At 46.3% G+C, this 20,946-nt stretch overlaps 2 protein-coding genes across 6 annotated transcripts in view; one reads left to right on the top strand and one right to left on the bottom strand.

Annotated features, from left to right (window-relative positions):
• Positions 1–1,663: 1,663 nt before the first annotated feature.
• znf821 (zinc finger protein 821) lies at positions 1,664–15,551 on the bottom strand. Of its 4 annotated transcripts, none has more exons than XM_083691101.1 (6): positions 15,530–15,551; positions 7,656–7,766; positions 7,292–7,413; positions 6,443–6,541; positions 5,690–5,856; positions 1,664–5,514 (listed from the first exon to the last, which is right to left on the bottom strand). In XM_083691101.1, the coding sequence occupies exons 2-6, from the start codon at positions 7,717–7,719 to the stop codon at positions 4,710–4,712; spliced, it is 1,257 nt and encodes a 418-aa protein (XP_083547227.1). In that variant the 5' UTR covers positions 7,720–7,766; positions 15,530–15,551; the 3' UTR covers positions 1,664–4,709. The 4 variants fall into 4 exon arrangements, with proteins under 4 accessions (XP_083547227.1, XP_083547228.1, XP_083547226.1 ...); XM_083691102.1 differs by lacking the exon at positions 15,530–15,551 and adding an exon at positions 14,000–14,158; XM_083691100.1 differs by lacking the exon at positions 15,530–15,551 and adding an exon at positions 12,888–13,724.
• Positions 15,552–15,589: 38 nt separating this feature from the next.
• Positions 15,590–20,946, top strand: part of ap1g1 (adaptor related protein complex 1 subunit gamma 1) — a 142,045-nt gene continuing 136,688 nt past the window's right edge. For both annotated transcript variants that reach the window (XR_014554777.1, XM_083691098.1), the window contains exon 1: positions 15,590–15,677. The gene's annotated coding sequence lies outside the window, so the exon portion shown is untranslated. The remainder of the gene's footprint in view (positions 15,678–20,946) is intronic.

The raw sequence follows: 20,946 nt of genomic DNA, 5'->3' as shown, positions 1-20,946 counted from the left end.
GGACAGAATGGGAGGCTCTTCAAACCAGTGACAGCTTTTTTTATTGGTAATAGTATCATAATCTGGTTAATTTGTTTTGTGATTCTGGAAAAAAGGCTTTATGACCGCTGTGTAAAGTACCCCTGTTGTTCTGGTCGGTCTGACGTCGTTTGGCTGTGGTAAATCCAGACTAGATGGAGTGGTTGTTGTTGACAGGCGCTACAGATGCAGAGTCTTAATCAGGAGAATGAGAACGGTTCAAAGTTTTAAAGGAGTCGTTGTGTATTTGCAGATTTTACATTGTACTTTTGGCACTAAAGTGACACTGCTTTTTATGTGACGTGTGACCTGTTTGAAAAGAAACAGCATCTTCTTTTCTTTTCTTTTTTACGCATAAAAATCTGCAAAATATATGCAATGATGTGTATGTAATATTCAATCCTCAAGTATAATCCAGGTTGTATAAACTTTGTATAGTGAGTTTTAATATCGTATGGCCGTACCAATATGTATTGATTCTATCAGAAGCCTTAGAGTTGTCTACCCAAAGTGCTCCCTTAGGATACCCTACACCTACCTGAACTTTACAAAGCATTAATAACTATATTTTGTTGCGTTTTTATTTGTACCCTTTTTGAATAAAATAGATTTGTACTGTATATTTGTACCTCTCTGTGAACTACTTAGGGCTGTTTTTGTTTTTGTTTTGCAGTTTTAATTCTATGTAAGGACACAAAGATATTGTATTTTTATTGTTACAGCTAACTTCTTGAAGACATTGCATTTATCATGTTTGTTAAGTAAACACATTATAATATATATATATATACTATTACCCTATCCTGGTGTTGTGTGTTTATTTGGTCTCATCTTTGATTGGTGCGTTCTGGAGCTAGTTCCAGACTCCAAGCATCTCCTCTGTTGCTTTCGATGATCTACCATTAATTATCCAAAACATTTCCAAAATGATCTGGCCCTCTTTGATAAGGATGTTCACATAAATCAATGGTATTATATGAGGCAGCCTTTGCTGCAGAACCAGGTTTTGATGAGGCACGGTTAGTATAGTACACTAGTGGTGAGTTAGGTTAGTATAGTACACTAGTGGTGAGGCAGGGTTAGTATAGTACACTAGTGGTGAGGCAGGGTTAGTATAGTACACTAGTGGTGAGTTAGGTTAGTATAGTACACTAGTGGTGAGGCAGGGTTAGTATAGTACACTAGTGGTGAGGCAGGGTTAGTATAGTACACTAGTGGTGAGGCAGGGTTAGTATAGTACACTAGTGGTGAGGCAGGGTTAGTATAGTACACTAGTGGTGAGGCCTAGTGATGAGGCAGGGTTAGTATAGTACACTAGTGATGAGGCAGGGTTAGTATAGTACACTAGTGGTGAGGCAGGGTTAGTATAGTACACTAGTGGTGAGGCACGGTTAGTATAGTACACTAGTGATATTTCATTCCATGTTCCTCCTCTGCTATGTTCACACCTCCAGTTGTCTTTGGGCAGGACTAGTGTGTGTGTAGGTGTTATAGAGGTTTATGACTCTGCCATGAATAGAGAGCCCTTTGTGGCAGAGAGAAAGCTAGTCCATTTCAGAGTGGAGTGCTTTATTTGCTGACTGGTGCTTAGGGTGAACTCTGAAAGGGACAGGGGAAGAGAGAGAGAGAGAGGCTGACACTCACACAGTGTAGTAAAGTCAATGTTTATTTCCACATTCTATTCCTGGTTTCATGATGATCTTCTGTACATCTGTTAATCCAGTAACAGAGAACGGTGTCCCCAGGAGAACCATTCAGAAAGCACATCACAACAGAACTAGCATAAATACAGCGTTCTCTTATTTCACTTTCGTCTACCCTCATTCAATTTGGCCTTTTTAAAAAGGATTTCTTTTGTAAACATGGACATCAAGAGAATATCCTGATCAACTAGTAAAAAGGCCAAAGTTCAAAGAACATATTAAAAGACTCTTATCTTTCGATTAAATTGGAACAAAAACGGGCAAGCATAGAATAACAGTAGAACACAAGCTCATATTGAACCATTCTAGGACAAATGCAGTTTCACGACATGCAGTGTTAACCTAATTCAGACTGTCACGTTAGGCAAAGCCTCAGACAGCGCTGTTTTCAAAAAAGCACAAACAGAACCTGGGAATTGTCAAAGGTATTTCCTTGGTATTATTTTCATGTCAAATAGCATATTCCACATTTTCCTTGGTATTATTCCACTGTTTCAGAAAGATGACACTGATATATGCACCCAGTTAAAATCAATGTCTGACAATACCTGGTATTCATTATTGTGAGCTGTCTATACACTGTGTACTGAGAAGAGTATATGATCAATCTTGTATCAAAGATATTAATGATGACTTGGTGTATGACAATTTTGTCTTGAGCATAGTTCTGCTCTCTGGGAGTTATGAATCGGATGGTATGACCCTGTAGCGTTCTAGAAGTCGATTCAGATCCAGGTGTTCCAGAACTTGTAATGAAACCACAGCATCTTAGCTGACATATAGAGAACAATGTGGCTGCTGAACGTCTGCATATCTGGCTGTATGTGATGATGGCACCTATTTCTAATGAAGGAGTAGGTCAGAAGAATGAGTTTCATGGACCAGGGCGCTGAATCCACGGCCAGAGAGGCCTCACTGAGTTGCTTTGCCTGAGTTGCACAATTCTATACATGAGTCCATTTCCATTTTTCTTTTTGTTTTGCACTCTGCATAGTTTTAAAAGAAAGTGTAATATTTCCCATGGAATAAATATACCCCTGTTGCATAGAGGTTTGAACCATTCCTAGACGAGCTTGAGGACAACTTGAAGCGGTCTACCCTCTTGAAAGGGATGCTGTTCTATTGTTGGCTCTGGCCTGGGAGTGACTCAAACAGAGAACCAGTCTTAGTTCCTGTCTTGAAAGAATCTCCAGAAAAACAACTGGTCATGTAACATTGTCAATATTTGCTTCTGCAGAGCTCAGTTGTGAAACATTTCGCACATCGGAGGTAACCTTTGAGGCAAGAAATCAACAAGAAATTATCAAAAAAGAAAAGAACTTTATAAATACATATGGAACCGAACATGGCAAAATGGGTCATCATATCATCTATTTCATACCAATAAACAAAATATTCAAAACATTATTTTCACGAGAAAAATATATTCACATCATGTTGCATAAATATGTGTTGGAATGAGGTCAATGAAGCATACACAATAAGACAGAATCTCTCTCCCCACTGCTGCAGGTTCACCATGGTAACGACCATGCTTGTGTTTAGTTGTAGTTAGCCCCAGTACTCTGCAACAAGGGGAAAACTGAAGAAGAAAAAGGCAGAGTAAAGTCAAACATAGATTACATTTACCCTGAAATACAGACCTACAGTATGAGCATGTTCCAACAAGGAGGAAAATAACTAATTCTGTACTTAGCATATACCAATTCGGGCAAGTAGAAAAAAAAAAACTCTACTGTTCAACGCTGACACCCCACTGAACAGTTTAGAGTTGAATGAGTGTTCTCCGTTCATGTGTTGAGTCCAAAATGTCTTGAGAGGTAACTAACATTATTGTACAGTACAGTAACAGCAGCAAAGATTGGGTTTTCATGAGCAACAAGTTCCAATGCAACAGAAGATGTATATTATTACCAACGACTTGGTAAAGCTTATGAAGTGAAGAGGTTTTGAGAAAATAAAAAATGAAATATAAAAACACAGACGCAGGAAGGTCAATGTGACTGATAAAAGGCAGAGGCCTACTGTATAGTGAGTGGCAGTGTATATTGAGTTGAGAGTATCGTGGAATGGAGCCGAATGTCGATTAGAAGAGGGCTTATTCAACAGGATCTGATATACAGAACGTATACGATACAAACAGGATGTTTGAAGGGGACATAATGTCTGTTCTATATGATACACATCTCAAATCGTGTCCTATTAAATACTCCCGAGGTACCCATTCTGTGAACGCGTCGTAAACACACCCACAAACCAAGGAAATGACCTGCATATAAATCTGGTGTAGTGTACAGTACATGGAAAGCTCTGGAAGCTTGGAGTCTGAAGATAGTAGGCCACAGGACAGAGGGGGCATGGCCGCAGCCCTGAGTGAGGTAGTTGATTGGGTGGAAATGAAGTTAGCCAGAGACCCACGTTAGGTTGGCAGCGTCAGAGAGGTGTAGCTACCGGTAAACTCCAGCCACTGGGCTGGCAGAGTGGACCAGAGGGGAGGGAGGGAGGGGTGTGGGGGGGGGGGGGGGGGGGGTTGTTGGCTACGTGTCCCACTCCCATCACTGAAGGTCCATGTGCAAAAGATACAGTAAATCCTCCCTTTGTGGAAGTGTGAAACTGCTCCCGTCGGAATGGGCTGTCTCTGCGTCAAGTCTGCTAGCCCCCCCAAAAACAGAACAGATAAATCTCTTTACAACATGCTTTTGTCTATACTCATATTAATGAAGTCAAGTGAAACATTCCTAACCCTGTTCTTATTTTTCCTATTGTCTATAATAAATAAATGGAGTTTTTTTTTCTCTCCCCCCTCCCCCCCCCCCCATTGTTGTTGATAATTAAGTTTGGGTAGAAAGTTGTTGGTCACAGAAGCTACTGCTGGAACTTTCAACCAGCAAGGAATACTATAACCACGGCAACCCCGTGGGTTGGAGCGGAGAGGTCACTGAAGCAGCTTGTGGTCCGGTTGTGCTGCCCCCGTGTGGCCGGGTCCTGCTAGGGCAGCTTCATGAACAGGCCGTTGTCCAGGCCAGGGACAGGCATGGGGCAGGGGAACTGGAACAGGCTCATGTCTGCCGTCAGGGCCGCCATGGCCGCCGGGTCGTGCTCGATCTGCGTCCTCAGGGACGGGTCGATCTTCTCCAGCCTCCGTTTCAGCCTCTTGGCCTCCCTCTCGCGGATGAGCCTGGCCTGCCTCTTCTCCGGCGTCTCGTTGGCCCTCTTCATCCGCATGGCCTCGCGATCCCGCTGCAGCCTGCGTGCCCGCTGCTCCTCCGACTCCTGCATCCTCTGCATGCGCTTGGCCTCGCGGTCCCTCAGCCTCCGGATCTCCCGCTCGTCCACCGACTCGCACGCCCTCTTGCTCTTCTTGGCCGTGCGCTCGCGTTCCAGCCGGTGTATGCGCGCCTCCACCGGCTCGTTCTTCCTCCGCATGGCCCACTTCCTCATGGGCGACTGGGAGTCCACCAGCTGCTGGCAGGCGGCACAGCTGTTACACACCAGCAGCACCCCGGCCGGGTACACGGGCATGGGGTTGAGGAGGTCGGGCAGCTGGGGCAGGCCTGCGGCCGAGGGGCTGAGGGCGTCCGGGAGGCAGGGCAGCGAGGGGGCCGAGGAGAGGAGGCTGTCCTGCAGGGAGGGGAGGGTGTGGCCTTGGCCATGGCCGTGGCTGTGGCCGTGGCCTTGGCCGTGGCCCGGGTTTCCCATGGGGCTGCTGGAGAGGGACTGGGACATGGAGCAGTTCTCGTCTCCGCTGCTGCAGTCGATGCTGGCTGTGTTGAGGACCTCTCGCAGCTTCTCCCTGTGTGTGTGTGTGTGTGCGGGGGGGGGGGGGGGCAGAGAGAGGGGCAGTTAACAGGACGTACGTTCAACCAGACACCCCACATACCCAGCTCCAACCTGGGCCACCGAGCCCCGGTAAACAAGCCCCGGGCGTTCCAGTGACCCCGTGTCGGAGCAGCGGCGGAGAGACCGACCTGTTGAAGTTGTTGGTGTCTGTGAAGCGCGTTCCGCACACGGCGCAGTTGGAGAGGCGGTCCTCCGAGTGGATGAGAAGGTGGCGCCCCAGCGAGCCTGGCGAGCTGAGGGAGCGGCCGCACACGGGACACACGTAGCTCTTACTGCTGCCCATCATGGCTGTGTGCTGCTCCACACACACACACACACACACACACACACAGAGAGAGAGATTGAGGGAGAGAGAGAGAGAGATTATTCTTGAGAGAGCTCTAATTATTTTGAGATTAACCAACATCATTTTTTTTTAGGGTCAACGTGTTTAGAGACTAACCCCTAGCCCATATCTACTCTAAAAATATGCTCCTAATATAGCACAGATGTGGTTTTAACACAACACACTATCGACACACAACACACTATCAATTGGTATCAATTGGCTCAATTACAAAACACTGCCATAAGTGAACCACCTAGAAATAGGATCAAACATCCAAATATCAGGTCTGACACCCAGCCCAAAGAGTAAGCACATGATTGGATCATATTAGCCTCTTATGTAGCCGCCCCCCACCCCTCCCCCCTCCCTGGGTCTCATTGGAGCGGTGAGAGCAGCTCCTGGAGGGTTAAGAGGTGATTACCCACCACTAGCTCATTAACCCCCCTGACCCCCTGCTGAGCAAGCTAAGGACGCTTTGATCCCTCGCCCTGCCCTGGTGCTAAGCTAAGCTAGGCTAAGTCGGTCAGGCTGCTGTACTACGGTTACCACTCACCTGGTAGACGTGTGCGATGAGCTGCTCGGGGCAGCTGAACTCCAGGGTGCAGAGAGGACACACTAAGCTGCTGACCAGGTCTCCACCCTCCTCGCTCTCCTGGGGGGAACGCAGCAGAACATCAGGGGGGGTGGGGGGTTTCTAAAGACAATACAACAACAAGACCCAGACAGGGGACGCGGGGCAAACATCCACACACACACACACACACACACACACGGTGATACGCTAACGAGGGTGACGTGTGTCACAATAAGAGCTGTAGTGACCGTCCAGCATTCAGTGTACTGAGCAGAGCGTGTTTATGGATATTTAGGGTTTATCTATATTAAGACGATGCTAAGCTAAATACAGGCTTCTCCTTCTGCCAGGCGGGTCCAGAGAGCGGCACTCACGGGGACGGTTCGAGGGGGTTCTGGGAGTGTGATGTTGAGTGTGAGAGAGAGAGAGAGAGAGAGAGAGAAAGAGAGAGAGAGAGTATTTTCCTACAGGGCCCTTGTGAGTCACTGTTATTGTGACACCGCACAGCGCTTGACCGTGATTCACACAACAAACAGATACACCATTTCCCGTTTGGAGGGTCTGGGGTTCGAGCGAGGTCAGCCAGCGGAGACGCTAACAGCAGTGTACAAGAGCGGGGACGGCGGGGGAAAGGGGCTTTCTCCTCCGAAGCCCTGAGGGGGGCCAGATGACCCTGAGAGTCGGTAATTCACTCAAACCTCTGAAAACAGGAAGGAGACGCAGCGGCAGAGTCAATCAGCTACCAGGCAGAAACGCACTCAGGAGTGACCTCGCGTGGAGTCTCCCCCACCCCCGGGCAACCAACCCTCCCCGCCTGCTGCCCCTCACCTCTTTAACCCCCCTCTTCTGAAGGGCGCAGTGTGATCTCTTGCTGGTGGTCATGTGGTCGTCGGCGGACGTGTTGGAGGAGGAGTCTTCTCCGGGGTTGTCCAGGTCGCTGTCGCTGTCTTCTATGGAGGCAAACACAGCCCTATCAATACAGACGAGACCACAAAACAGACCACGTCTTATTCTCACCGGACCGCGCCGCCTCAGAGAACATCCTACTGTGTGTGTGTCCCCGTAGGGGCCCCGAACCCTCCCTGTCCCATCACACACCCATCCCACCCACCCAGCAGTACCACACCCCCATGGACGCCTCTACCCCACTCCCAACGGCCACTACGTGTAGACCCCCCCCCCTCCTGGGCACCTGAAATGCTGTCCTGGGAGTTGTTGCTGTGGCTGTCCTCGATGAAGTCATCCCTGCCCTCCATGTTGATAAAGTGGTGTGGTCCTGTGAGGCCTGCGGTGTGGAATGGCCCTGCGAGCAGACAGAAGAGAGAGAGAGAGAGAGAGAGATGAGGAGAGAGAGAGAAGAGAGAGAGAGGGATGAGGAGAGAGCGAGAGAGAGAGATAAGGAGAGAGTGAGAAAGAGAGAGAGAGAAAGCGAGAGAGAGGGATGAGGAGAGAGCGAGAGAGAGAGAGAGATGGGGAGAGAGAGAGAGAGAGGGATGAGGAGAGAGAGAGAGAGAGGGATGAGGAGAGAGCGAGAGAGAGAGAGAGATGGGGGGAGAGAGAGAGAGAGAGAGAGCGAGAGAGAGAGAGATGGGGAGAGAGAGAGAGAGAGAGAGAGCGAGAGATGGGGAGAGAGCGAAAGAGAGAGATGGGGAGAGAGAGAGAGAGAGCGAGAGATGGGGAGAGAGCGAGAGAGAGAGAGAGATGGGGAGAGAGAGAGAGAGAGAGAGAGATGGGGAGAGAGAGAGAGAGAGAACAAGAGGGTGAGACCACCGGAGGAGGAGCAGGCTGTTTAATGACATCCCTCAATCAATAACAACCTAAGTTAATCATTGTTCAATATCATGGGAAGAACTTTTTCCTCTCTCTTCAGAATATCAATCCTTAGCCGCAGGAGTGGATGTGTAGAACGTCAGCGGACAGATTACAAAAGCACGAGGGGAGATGCGGTCTGGGGACAAAGCCTTGTGGTAAAAACGTGGTAGGCGCATGGGAGTCACAGGGAACAGAAGGTGAGAGACCATCTGCAAGGGGTACAGTTATCAAGTCTGGCGAAGAGATTCTGACAGCATGGACCTCCAGTGTTCAACAGATAGGCCGTGAGAAGCACCCTACAGCCTCTGTGTGTGTGTGTGTGTGTGTGTGTGTGTGTGTGTGTGTGTGTGTGTGTGTGTGTGTGTGTGTGTGTCCCCTGCCCTGAACTTCAGTTACCTGGTGTGTGTGTGTCGCCTGCCCTGAACTTCAGTTACCTGGTGTGTGTGTGTGTGTAGCCTGTGTGTGTGTGCAGCCTGTGTGTGTGTGTGTGTGTGTGTGTGTGTGTGTGTCGCCTGCCCTGAACTTCAGTTACCTGGTGTGAGTGTGTGCTGCTGACTGGCCACAAAAAATCCAAAGTGACAAGCAATCTCTCACAAACACACACACTGAATCTAAGTGCTTGGAATCAGTATACCGAGCCTCCTCCCCCCCCCCCTTGTCCCACCCAGCTCCATACATTAAGACACAACAGCTGCTGCCATAGGACTACTACAGAAACACAGCATAAATCTTTAAATACACACTCTGTTCACCTATATTCTGGGTGGCTTCCACACGGACAAGAGCGCTTTCGTATTCACCGAACACGGGCAATATAATGCTGCACCGACACATTGCAGAAGCGCACATTGACATACATATGCACACACATATATAATCCCAACCCCCACCTTTCAACGCACACACACACACACACACACACACGCACGTGCACACACACACTTCTACAGGCATGCTGCAGTCCCAGGGGGGAGCAGCCTGCACTCTTTTCCACTAGCAGCCTGCGAGGGAGTCAGTGTTTCTCTCCGTCTCTCTCTCTCTCTCTCTCTCTCTCTCTCTCTCTCTCAGTACCACCCACACACAGCACAGGCTGGCTCACCCTCTGTCCTCCCTGCTCATACGCAGCTCTGCTCTGACTGTTTCTATATCCATACCAGCAGCTCTGAGGGGGAGGCTAGTGCCTCATACCACACTGAAGCCCATATGTGTCGGATTTAACCCCTTGTGTGTGTGTGTGTGGGGGGGAGCTCTGCTTTTTGAATTGGGTCTGTACCCTCTCCCACACCATCTCCACTCCGCTCCGCACTGGCACAGCTGGTGATGGGGGGAGCCAAGGAGTCAACGAGTGAGAGATCTCACACTTATATCTGGTGGGGTGGGTGGGGGGGTGGGGGTGGCGGGGGGTCTCTCTCCTGTCACCCTGCCGCTCATCAGCTTCAGCCTGCGTGTGGGAAGTTAATGTTCTGCTCCACGCGTCAGCCGCTCTCTGCAACCCATTACAATTCCTGCCCCGTGCTGAGCTGTCTTTCCATTCACCGCGATGGGAGGAAAATCCTGACTTCAGTTACCTGAGGTTGGCACTGGCAAGAGGTAATTATAGCCTCTGTTATAATCCATAAGGTGCACAACACACACACACACACACACACACACACACACACACACACAACGTAAAACTCTGAGGTGTCTGTGTGGGTTTGTGTGTGTGTGTGTGTGTGTGTGTGTTTGGGAGGGGGAGGTATAATCTCAAAGTAGCATTTCTTTCTTTCTTTTTTTTTTCTTTTTTTTCTTACTCCTTCACAATCTTCCCAAGGTTGTCATTCCAACATTAAGTTAACGTGGTGAATAGTATGTGAACACCGTTTGGGCACATTTCCCATAGTAATCCAGGCACTCATTAGCATTGGTAGAGTGGGTCTGAGTGTTGAACTATGAACTGCTACAACAGGCTGGCTCCACGGCACGCAGCCAATGATTGATGTGTGAGAGCTACCCATCCCCCACTGCTAGGCTCTGTCTGTACATCTGTCTCTCCTCGCTCCCTCCCTCCCCCCTCCCTCCCCCCCCCCCTCCCTCCGTCTCTGCCACTCTGATGTTATCTCTGAGTCTGTGTGTCTGTAGGCAGGAGGTGACGCAGTGTCTGACTGAATCCAGACAAAGAGACAAACTCATCAGCCAACAGACACAGAAGAGGGAGAGGGAGAGAGAGAGAGGGGGGGGGGGGGGGACAACAAAACAAAACAGACAAAAGAGAGAATGCCAAAACTCTACTCAAACACTAAGCAATGGGGGTCCTGTTGAATTCAAGCTCCCCCTTTCTTTTTTCTTTTTTTTTTACCCACCCTCTGCTCCAAAACACACACACACACACACACAGACACACAGACTCACACACACACACACACACACGCACACACACAACACTGTCTGAGTCTCCAGGAAGTGCTGGGGCCCCTGCCTTCCAGCCCTCCATCCTTGAACAGGCCTCTGGTGTTCAGGCGCAAGGGAATGGTGAAACGCAGACATCAGATAATCCCAGACTCCAGGATCATTTCTCACTTTGCCTAATTGACGGCCTGGTATTTCAGGCAAGATGGAGAAAGGCGAGATCACGCCCCCCCCCCCCCTTTCCTCCAGAATTCCTCTCTCCCTGTAGAGCCCTCTCGAGTGAAGAGTCTGAAATTAGCCCATCTCTGCTCTCAGACAAATCAACCGAAAATGAGCTAACTGTTGCGCTTCCTCTGTCCCATATTTGACAGCATCGCATGAGCTGATTCCAACCTGTAGCTGCGAAATCCATTCGGATATTGATCAAAATGAAAGACTAGGCTATAATTTAAAAACAACTGGACATGATATGAAAGCAGATCTGTTTACCATCTCAAACCCTCTCGGGGCTAATGTCTAAGGTCCTCCCCCCCCCCTCCACACCTTGTTAGCCCCTCATTGTGTGATTAGTTTCCCCATGTTGATCATCACTGTGTGGTCTTCACAAAGCAAGGAGCCAGCTCAGCTCAAATCCATCTACTTATTTATCCCCCCTCCCCCCCCACCACCACTGTAAGACATCACTGGGGTGTCGAACTTCAGTGTGTTTGGACAACTATGGGGTCTTCATTCATTATGTTACCGTGTCCCTGATACAGTACACTGACTGTTCAGTCTATAAGGAGTATTAAGGCCATCGGTGTGAGATATATAAAGTCCATGACCTTAAAACAAACTATGTTTAGAAAAGTAGCCTAAAGGCTACATAGTAACTGCAGTAGATTATTGTGTACAATCCCCTTGGGTGGACTAAGTTAGGTGTGCCCTGTGCACTGGGACAGCAGGCCGGGTACGCTGACACTCTTAAGTCTGACTTTAAGGCATAGTAGGACAGTTCAGTATCGCCACCAGCAAATATGTTTGTTAGGTAAATCTACAGCTCCCCAACGAATGGTACCTAACCAGCTCTGGAGGAGCCATCTAGGCTATATGCTTGTAATGGCAGTGACCAAAAGTTGGCACCAAAGACAGCTAGGCCTACGTAATTCACATTCAACAGTGTTTAAACAAGTAATACAACCCCTATCCGACAGCACTTTCCACGGAAACATGAAAGAAGGCATTAGCCTATTGAAACACAATGTCTTAGTCTGGAACACAAATAGTGCAGCCTTATCTTCTTCCGCGACAAAACATATTTTGTCTTATCTCCTCTAGGAGAATGATCTTCAGGCATTGCTGGTGCCAGCGATATAACCCATATTGTTACTCTCCAGTTGGTATACTGGTTCTGCGAGTGAATCTGAGATGGCATGAGTGTTCGTGCGATACTTCAGCATCAATGTAACCAAAATAACGTGTACCTAAATGAACTGACATGGATTCTAGAGATCCAGAGGATCATATTCCTACAGCCACAGTGGGCCGTGTCTGAGTCAGAGTCTGAGGCTGAACCTGAGACTCTTGACTGTGGGTTTTGAAAGGCAGTTTGAGTGATGCCCATCCTCTCCTCAACACACACATACATTCCTTCGAGAGACACTGATGTCAGCCAAACCAAGAGGTGAGAACAAGGGGCCAAGCGTGCCACAGCAAGTTTTCATCCTGCCTCAAACAAAGATTGTTCTTAAAACCCACCAAACAAATTATGCGCAACCGAGCTGGTTTATAAACAGGCAGATGGAGCTGTCTGAATGGTTTCCCTACAAAAGCCACAGAAAAATAGTAAAAACAGAAACAAATTGCGCATTCCGCTTTTGATTCATGAAAACGCGTAAATACCATAACACAGTACCAAAACTAGGAATACCATAAAACACTATCCAAAATATGGAGATGGAATGATATTTCGTTATAGCCAACTGCCACCCATGTGGGTACAAGGTAGTAAAACGTATAGTTAAAAATGTTGCCATTTACCAGGTCTTTTGGTAGGTTTGAAACAGTATCAAAACCATCGCTAATATCAAACGACGGGAATAGAAACACTGTCTTTGCGGCTCACTATGAAGAAGACAATGCTGCACTCAATGACGAAAAACAACCGCCTGGCTAACTCATTGTAAACCATCCTCACCACCATTCGGTGCCCAACTCAACTAGTAAAAAATAGCATGTACAATACCTGAAATACCTACAATTAACTTTGAAGGGGTTGGTCTGTTTTCGCCTGGACATATTATTCCCCACTCCCGGTTGGAAAAAACTCGAATCTCCTCCTAACCCCGACAGATTCGAAGACTGCCCTGACCAATCCAGTTGTATTCCGTAAAGGGACTCCCTTTCGGGAGTGCAATGATCATAGATGAAAAAAATAAATAAAAAATAAACCAAATAAAAAAAATAACCCAGTGATCAAAATGGTCTACCCGGGCAGAAATGAAACACGGCTTCCAACATTGGTGAGAGTCGGAGTCATATAAATAAAGAAGAGGAAAAAAACAAACAAACAAAAAAAACAAACGAAAGGACCAAAGGAGAAATGCCTTGAATAAGCGGTCACATTCTCATCTCGTATCAACACTCTTTACTCGATCTAGGTATATGATTTCCCCCCCCAAAAAAAAAAAATGACAAGAGAGACAGCAGCAGCAGCAGCTAGGCTACGATCTTATCCAGCCCGGGCTGAGATGTTGTCCGCCGAGCAGCCCCGAGCAGCTCCGATCCTGCGTCGCTGTCGCTCTGCCAATGCACTGCAGCGATGCACACTCAGCTGATCTCTATGCTCACAAAAGACACACCGCAACGCATTGTGGGACGGACAAGAAGCAACTCAGTTGGAGGAGATCGGGATACCTCCCTATGACCCGAGAGTCAGCCGCTGGCACCGCCGTGGGGATTCGATCATGGTCAACACGACCGGCTACACTACACACAGAGAGAGAGATCCTCTCATGGTTTAGACTGAGAATCAGTCAACATAGGACTGAATCGGTTGCAAACTCATAGGAATATTTTGCATTTCAATTTTTCTTTTTTTTGCAATATTTCCAGTCACGCCTGAGCAGCAGAATCTAGGCTAGGCCAGAAGAAAAGTCGGAATAACTGATTACCCCCACCCACTACCCCTCTGTACAGTTCCTGTACTTTTGTACAGTTCCTCTACTGTTAATAATAAATAAATAAATAAATCAAGGAAAAAGTAATCCTTCTTTTTCTAGCATTGTGACAATGGCCCCTGGTCCTAGCATAGATTTGTTTCTCTTATGATGACTGATGTATAGATGATTCACTTACTTTAGACAAATGTACTTGTTGTAAGTCGCTTTGGATGCAAGCGTCTGCTAAATGGCAAAAATGTAAATATTAATGTAAAATGTAAATGATTGATAATTGGAATAGGGTCTACATCACAAGCTAAAAACAGACTCAATTACCAAGCAATGAACATGCAGAACCCTAAATATTACAGGACCCTGCATGTACATCCACCAATCATTTCAGATGATGTGGGGAAAAACAAGTGCCAATGGGAAAAGGCTAAAGAATGTGGATAGTGGAAATAATAGAGAGAGAGGAGGCCAAGCCTACGGTACATAGAAGCACCCTCCATTGATAAACAACGTCTCTGCCAAGTACAACAATACCGTTGTTGTGTCCTATAGTGTCCTCTTTGTCAGATACTGTTCCCGCTCTGACAGAAAGTGTGTTTTTTAAGAGTAAACTAATGAAAATAACAATGATAGTGGTTTACACTTGGTCCCCCAAAGCAGTTTCATGATGACTCATTACAGTTATTGATACCATGAATATTGTTACGTTATATTACTCAACTTTTGCAATTATGATGAATTACTACTTCAGTAATGATGGTTAATCATGTTATACCCTTGTTAATCATATTTTTTGTACATATTATAACAGTGATATTTCCATGCACTTTAGTTTGACTGTACGAATATTATGGACTCAAAATATGACATTGCTGATGCTTGACATTATTGATTGCATCTGTAATCTTACATCATTCTGGTCCAAAAAAAACCCCAGATTGATTAATGTTACATTTACAAATTGCGAATATTCTGAATGAAATAATTATTGTTAAAATATTCTTAAAAATGCATGAACACACTTGGAATGCAATGGTGACATGTAGGTAAGCTGTCATCAATTATGTTTTTGCCTTAGATACCTCTTAAAAAACACAATTCATAGAGAGAAACACTATGTGACAGGGGAACACATATCAGTGACACGACACCGGTAATGTCCACCAGATGGAGCTCACAAACCTCACACCATTACAAATGTCATAACATTACATGCTGACGTCATCACTGACTGCCACGAGGTGAGGTGTGCGGGACCGCAGCACGACGTTGATAGGCAAATCTATTCCACATCCGCATTACTGAGTCTGACCGTCTAGCTACGTAAACGAATGTTTTAGCCATCAACCAAACCTTTGGGACTTGGTTTAGGTACAAAACCACCCAACCAATACAAGCTAATGACATTACACACTTACAATACTATGATGAGGTTGCATTAAATGATTAATAAATAGCAGAATAAAGCATCCTAGTTGCCAAGCTAACTTGATAGCTACTCTCTACGGCCTAGCTAGCTAGCAGGCATATTGTCGTATTAAATAATGATCAGTTTCATTATTTCAAATGTATAGCAATCTGACATTATATAGCTACCCATGCCGCCCACAGTAATATCGCTTTGAAGTTGCAGGTCTGGTGAGATAATTGAGAATCCCGGAGAAGAAAATGTGGAAGGTAACGAGGCAAGGGCTTCGTGTCTCATTGCACAAACCTTGAAGTTTGGGTTATTTCGGTGTAACCATCCGCCTGCGGTAGAAGTGCTGAGGCTGGAGTAGCCACCATTTTGAATGTCTAGTCTGTTCCTGCCTCCGTCGCAAATTTGAGAAGATTCCAGCTATTTTCTGGTATCATTACGGCTAGTGAGTACAACTTTCTACAAATATGTCAGTTAAACAGAGACGTTAGTTCGGATAATATCTGATGAATCGCAATTTCTTCGTCTTTAACCGCGTTGACAATTGTGCCTTCTGGCGGTGCATTAGGAAGTGAGGCTACTGCTAGTTAGCTAGCTGTCAGTGCATTAGGGGGTGTCTGTCAGTGGGGTTAGTCTGTCTAACTGGTCAGCTAACCTGATCTTTACTTGTGTTTGCGATGGCTACATAGCTATCAGAAACCTGCTTTGTTTACACTTGTAGAGTTCACGATGTCGAACTGTAGCCTGCTTACACCGATTCAATACATGTCAGTAGCTATTGCATTTGTAATGGTAATTTGAGTAGCTAGCTAGTCAAGGCATACCAGATATCTAGCTAGCTAATCCTGCTACTAGCTGAGAACGGTGGTTGAAAGGAGGCCTCTTGAGTGCGTAGCAATGCTATGCTCACTTGCTATACAGGGCAGGCATAGGTTTGAGGAATCAGAAGGCTCTAGCTAAGCTAATTCTGTGCCATGCTCGGCCTGAAATGGCCTCTTTAGATATGAGACTAATGGAACGTGACTATGCATTAATCCCCAGCCATGTATAGTCTACAATTGTGACAGTGCGGTAATCGATGCTAGCCACCTGCTTTGATGTAGTTACGTCTTACAAAAGGGCGAACTACATGTTTGGATTGTTAACTAGCCACCCACCCCCCAATGCTATATGGGCTACTACGAGTGAACGTAAGCGAACATTCGCTCGGTAGCTAGCTATGGTAGTACTGCAACATTGGATGTACGTATACATTGCAGCCTACTACGTTACACTAGCTATCATCATCGACAACTAGAATGGCTTAGTTTAAACTGCATGCTCGTTGGTGAGTAAAGTGCTAGGAAGAGGCGACTTATCGATTAACTCGGCAACAGCCACTGTCCCCGAGTTGCAAGTAAGTCAAGGTTACACTGTGGTCGCGTTGCCACATATATAGTTGGTCATACAGTCATCCTGGGCGAGTGGGAAAGTGACTGTTAATTAAGCCAGTGAATGTTGATGTGCGATTGTGTTAGGGTCGTATTGTGGTTACTCGTTGGTGTCAAAGGCCAACGTAAAGCTGGTAGGATGGAAGTTGCACTCACCTCACAAGTGGTCCTCGACCCCTCTTGCTGTGAGACAGGCTACTGAGAAGATGCATTGGAGCATTCGTTAGAGTTTAGAAATAATTGACCAGAGTTTAACAGAATCGTTTTTTTGTGCATGCACATTGAGTTTAACGGTCCAGACAGCACAGGTAAGGGAACTTTTCAGAATTGAATGAAAACACAATAAATAGATGTGTTAACTAAACGTCCCCGTCCCCCCCCACACACACACACACACACACACACACACCACATTCTAGTTTGTGGTTGATTTCCTGTTCTGGTGTTGCCACATCTTTCAGTTGATTATTTTTTTTAAATTGATTTTGAGCATAGGCAGTACGTTTTAGTTTGTGTCTTGAAGTCAGCAACACTCTGAACCTGAAATAGTTTCATTCTGAGTATATTTGCATGGCAGCTGCTGACAACACGAGGCATCAGTCAGTGGTTTTGCCTGCCTGAACAATGCGGAAGAACAGGTCATCCTCCGAATGGGAAGGCTGGAACAAAAAAGTTGTAACAATACGTCTTGCCACTGATGTAGGCCTTAGTTTGATTGAAACTCCCATAAGGTTGCTTATTTTGAATGACACGGTGGGCTGTACCATTTGTTAGTGAAACGTTTTGTGTATCTTATCTGTTATAGAACTTGCGTTGTTGTTTTATATTTGAATGGAGGTAGCAGCTTGCTGTAGCTCTTTACCAATTAAAATGCCTCTCACTGAGTGCTTGGCTGAGCATTGACAGCAAAATGAGTGGCAAAGGGAACAATAGGCTGGGAAAGTGTGTAGGAAGGAGAGGTCCCTCTCCAGTGTTGGCTTTGAATTATTTTCTGTAGCTAAATGAACATTTAATCTGCGTAGCTTTGGGAATTTCCACAGAAGGGATCAAATAATGTGGCACACAACCCAATAGTTGTGGTTCTCAATCAGGAAAGGCCTCGTTGATGGTCAACTTGTCTTGTAAAGGTAATTTGTTGGTTAGCTCTGTGTGCATGTTCTCTCTGGACACTGCAAATATGGTGTCTCCCTAGGTGGACTCTTCCCTGTGTTGTGAGGTTTTTTTTTTTCTTGCCACAGGTTGCTAGGCTCAGCAGGCTTGTGTATTTCACAGTCTCAGGAGAAAAGAGACTGGCTGCTTGCTCAGGAAATCTCACACAGCTGGTGTCAGATGCAATCTCTACTATGAATACCTGGGTGTTGATATCATTACAGTCAGCCAATCTACAGTATGATTGTCAGCATATGGTCACATTGATTGTCCCTGAAGCAGTTTTAAATCTCATGATCAACATCAGTAGGCCTTAATCCCTCTTAGGGCATGCATATTTGGGAGTAGAATATTTCTGATATGTCTTATTGACGTAGGATAGATAGGATTGACCTGGATCTAGGATAACATATCATTTCGGTCACACCTCTGTGTTGTATGTAGAAGAACGGTGTCCAACATGAGACAGCGGTATTGGCATCACCCTGCTTGACCAAATGACCCAGTGTTAGCCGTTCAAACTCCCGAGAAATATGGGGGGCCTGAAATCCGTAGCGTGGCCACTGAGCCGAACAGTGCTCTTTTTGTCCTGGGAGAATAAGGTTGAGCAGAGCTGACCTTGGTGAGTGCTCCCTCGGCTGTTGCTGCCCAACCGTTCGGCAAGCTCAAACTTTCACCACCTATGGTCTCTCTAATCCACCTATTGTACTCCCCCCTTCCTCTCTGCTGAGCCTTGTACTCCAGACCAAGTGCAGTGTTGGGGGGGGGGGAAATGATGAACCAAAAAAAAGTCTTTCATGTTGCAGTTATTAGAAGAATGTGTGCCTATGAATGGTTTTGCTTCATTGTAGATGGAGAACAGTAATTTAATCAAAGTCTTTGTTAGGCACTCAGCGGTGGCTGGATTTGCCATATCTGCTATGTGCACACACTTATAGTGAGCACAGTGGATGTTTGGGGCCTGTCTTTACCTGTCAAACATCTGTGACAGGTAATAGGAACATATAAGCTGCACTTCTTGTTTGTGACCCATATGACTTACAGGGTGTGTGTTTTTCATGCGTCATGTATTTAAACTCATGGTTGGGGGGGAAAAAAGGGTGTGAAATACTTTTGTTGCCATGCATTCTCCACTCTTTGAGCGACTTGAGGTTGAGCTCCACCATTCTGTGTCAGATGGTGATGTGGTTCATTAATGCAGAGTTTCTACTCCCCCTCAGGGAATTTGAATAGGGGCTAGAAAGAAAGGCAATAGTAGTCCCTCAGCTGCTCTGGAATGTTGACTGGCCTGACCTCTCGTTCTACTTTGATCACTGTGAATTCTTACATTATCAACATATCAGCTCACGCAACTATGCTCTGTTCTCTGCTCTCTTCTGCATCCATGTCCCCCCTCCGTAGTCCACAGTGTGACTAACTCGACCTGACATTTCTCAAAAAAATCCCATTTACAATTGTCAGCTGTAGTTAATGACCGAGAAGGTATTTTGTCTTTAGACCTCCTGGTCTCAAACAAATAAGATGTGTGACTCTCGTTCTTGGCAGACAAGAAGTTTTTTCTTTTCTCTTCTTCTTCTTCTTCTTCTTGGTGACAGCTTGGCGACTCTGACAATGATGTTTAGCCGAGATGACCTTGCACATTGAGCTGCGTGTCAGTTATGCTTTTGTGTCCCATTTTCCTGTTCTCTCGCAATATAGACGTTCCATTGAGATATTGACTTTACTATGAGAAATACCATGCATTATGCATGTGTAGTATGTTTGTTGTGTATACAGCAACCTGCTCTAGTTGATAGCCTGTGAAAGAAAAGCAAATGTGACAGAGAAACATGCAGGACATGGAAGCTGGTCATTGTCTCTGGCAGTTGGAATGTTATAAGTAGCCTGACAGATAGGAAAGTATTAGCATCGAACGGACCTTTTAGTGTGGTTCTGAAAACCTTACCTAAGCTAACTGGTGTTACTTTTGGATTGTTTGTACTGTGTTAGAACTTTTTTATGCACTGACAACTGTAACTTCTCCTCCATTTAGCAAGTGCATTCTTTTTTTTCCACTAACAGCATCAGCCCTTTAGCTCGGAGGCAGCTAGATGCTGAAAATGGCTTTGTTCAGCAAGTAATTACCGTAGTCCCTCTTGCTGTAGCAGCTTAATTATGTGCCGCATGCTAACAGATAAAAGAGCCATGCTTCTTTGAGATAGGGGAGCCATAAAGCAGCCCTTCTCTCTGCACAGAGGAGCCAGCAGTAATAACTCTCCCTGTTTGTTCCTGGCATTGTGAATGTGATGGATCCCCTGTTGTGACGGTGGGGCATTAACGCATACCCCTCTCAACAGGCCCTTCACTGCAATAAACAAGGCCTCCAGCACCCAGCAGACCCACTGCTGATGCCAGGCCAGCGCCTTGACATTGTTCCGCCCACTCCAGGCTGCCCAGGCTGTGTCTCACTCACTCAGTCACTGCTGGAGCTGAAGCTGTGGCTGTTTGTTCTAGGCTAACGCTAGACTTCCTGAATGTGTTAGGAGTGCCCGGCCATTCTGCTGTAACTCGGTCAGGTGTATGGCGTGGAAAGTCATTGTGTGCCAGGTTGATAGACCTGTGTGTCGGAGGTGTTTCACAAAGCAGGAAGTGGAGTTCGTTGAACACGCCTATGTCAACGTTGTGCCTTTTGTGGAATGCCGTGTCCTCTTGGCCTCTTACTGCTGGTGTGACTCACTTCCTCTGACTCGACATCTGGGAGGTTTTATGCGTTGGCTAGTTGTTGCACATCCAACTATATTTCCTTGTAGTGAGACAGCATATCTGTCTAACCAAGGCTCCCATTGTGAGTTTGTTGGGTTGTTCTTTTACTGAATCGTGAAGGTTAAACCCTACTGAGACATTTTGTCTCCCTGCATCTGCTCTCTGCCAAGTGGTGTGCTGTGTTTAGGGCGGTGGACTGCTCCTGCACCATCCCTGGGCTCATTCTCACTCATAAGCGGAGACTATGAAGATGAATGATGTTCTGATCCAGCTCAGTCCTCACGCACCATTTGCCCACAGAATTCCTGCAGGGTTCCAACCATCAAGGTCTCATTTACCTGTGGTGTGTTTGAACCTCTGAATTGGGCTTCAGGTAGACAAGAGGAAACCATT

This window comes from Argentina silus, assembly GCF_951799395.1.
Source record: "Argentina silus genome assembly, chromosome: 19".
Taxonomy (NCBI): Eukaryota; Metazoa; Chordata; class Actinopteri; order Argentiniformes; family Argentinidae; genus Argentina; species Argentina silus.
The sequence above is the reverse complement of the archived record's forward strand: the minus strand, read 5'-3'. Positions and strand labels throughout refer to the sequence as shown.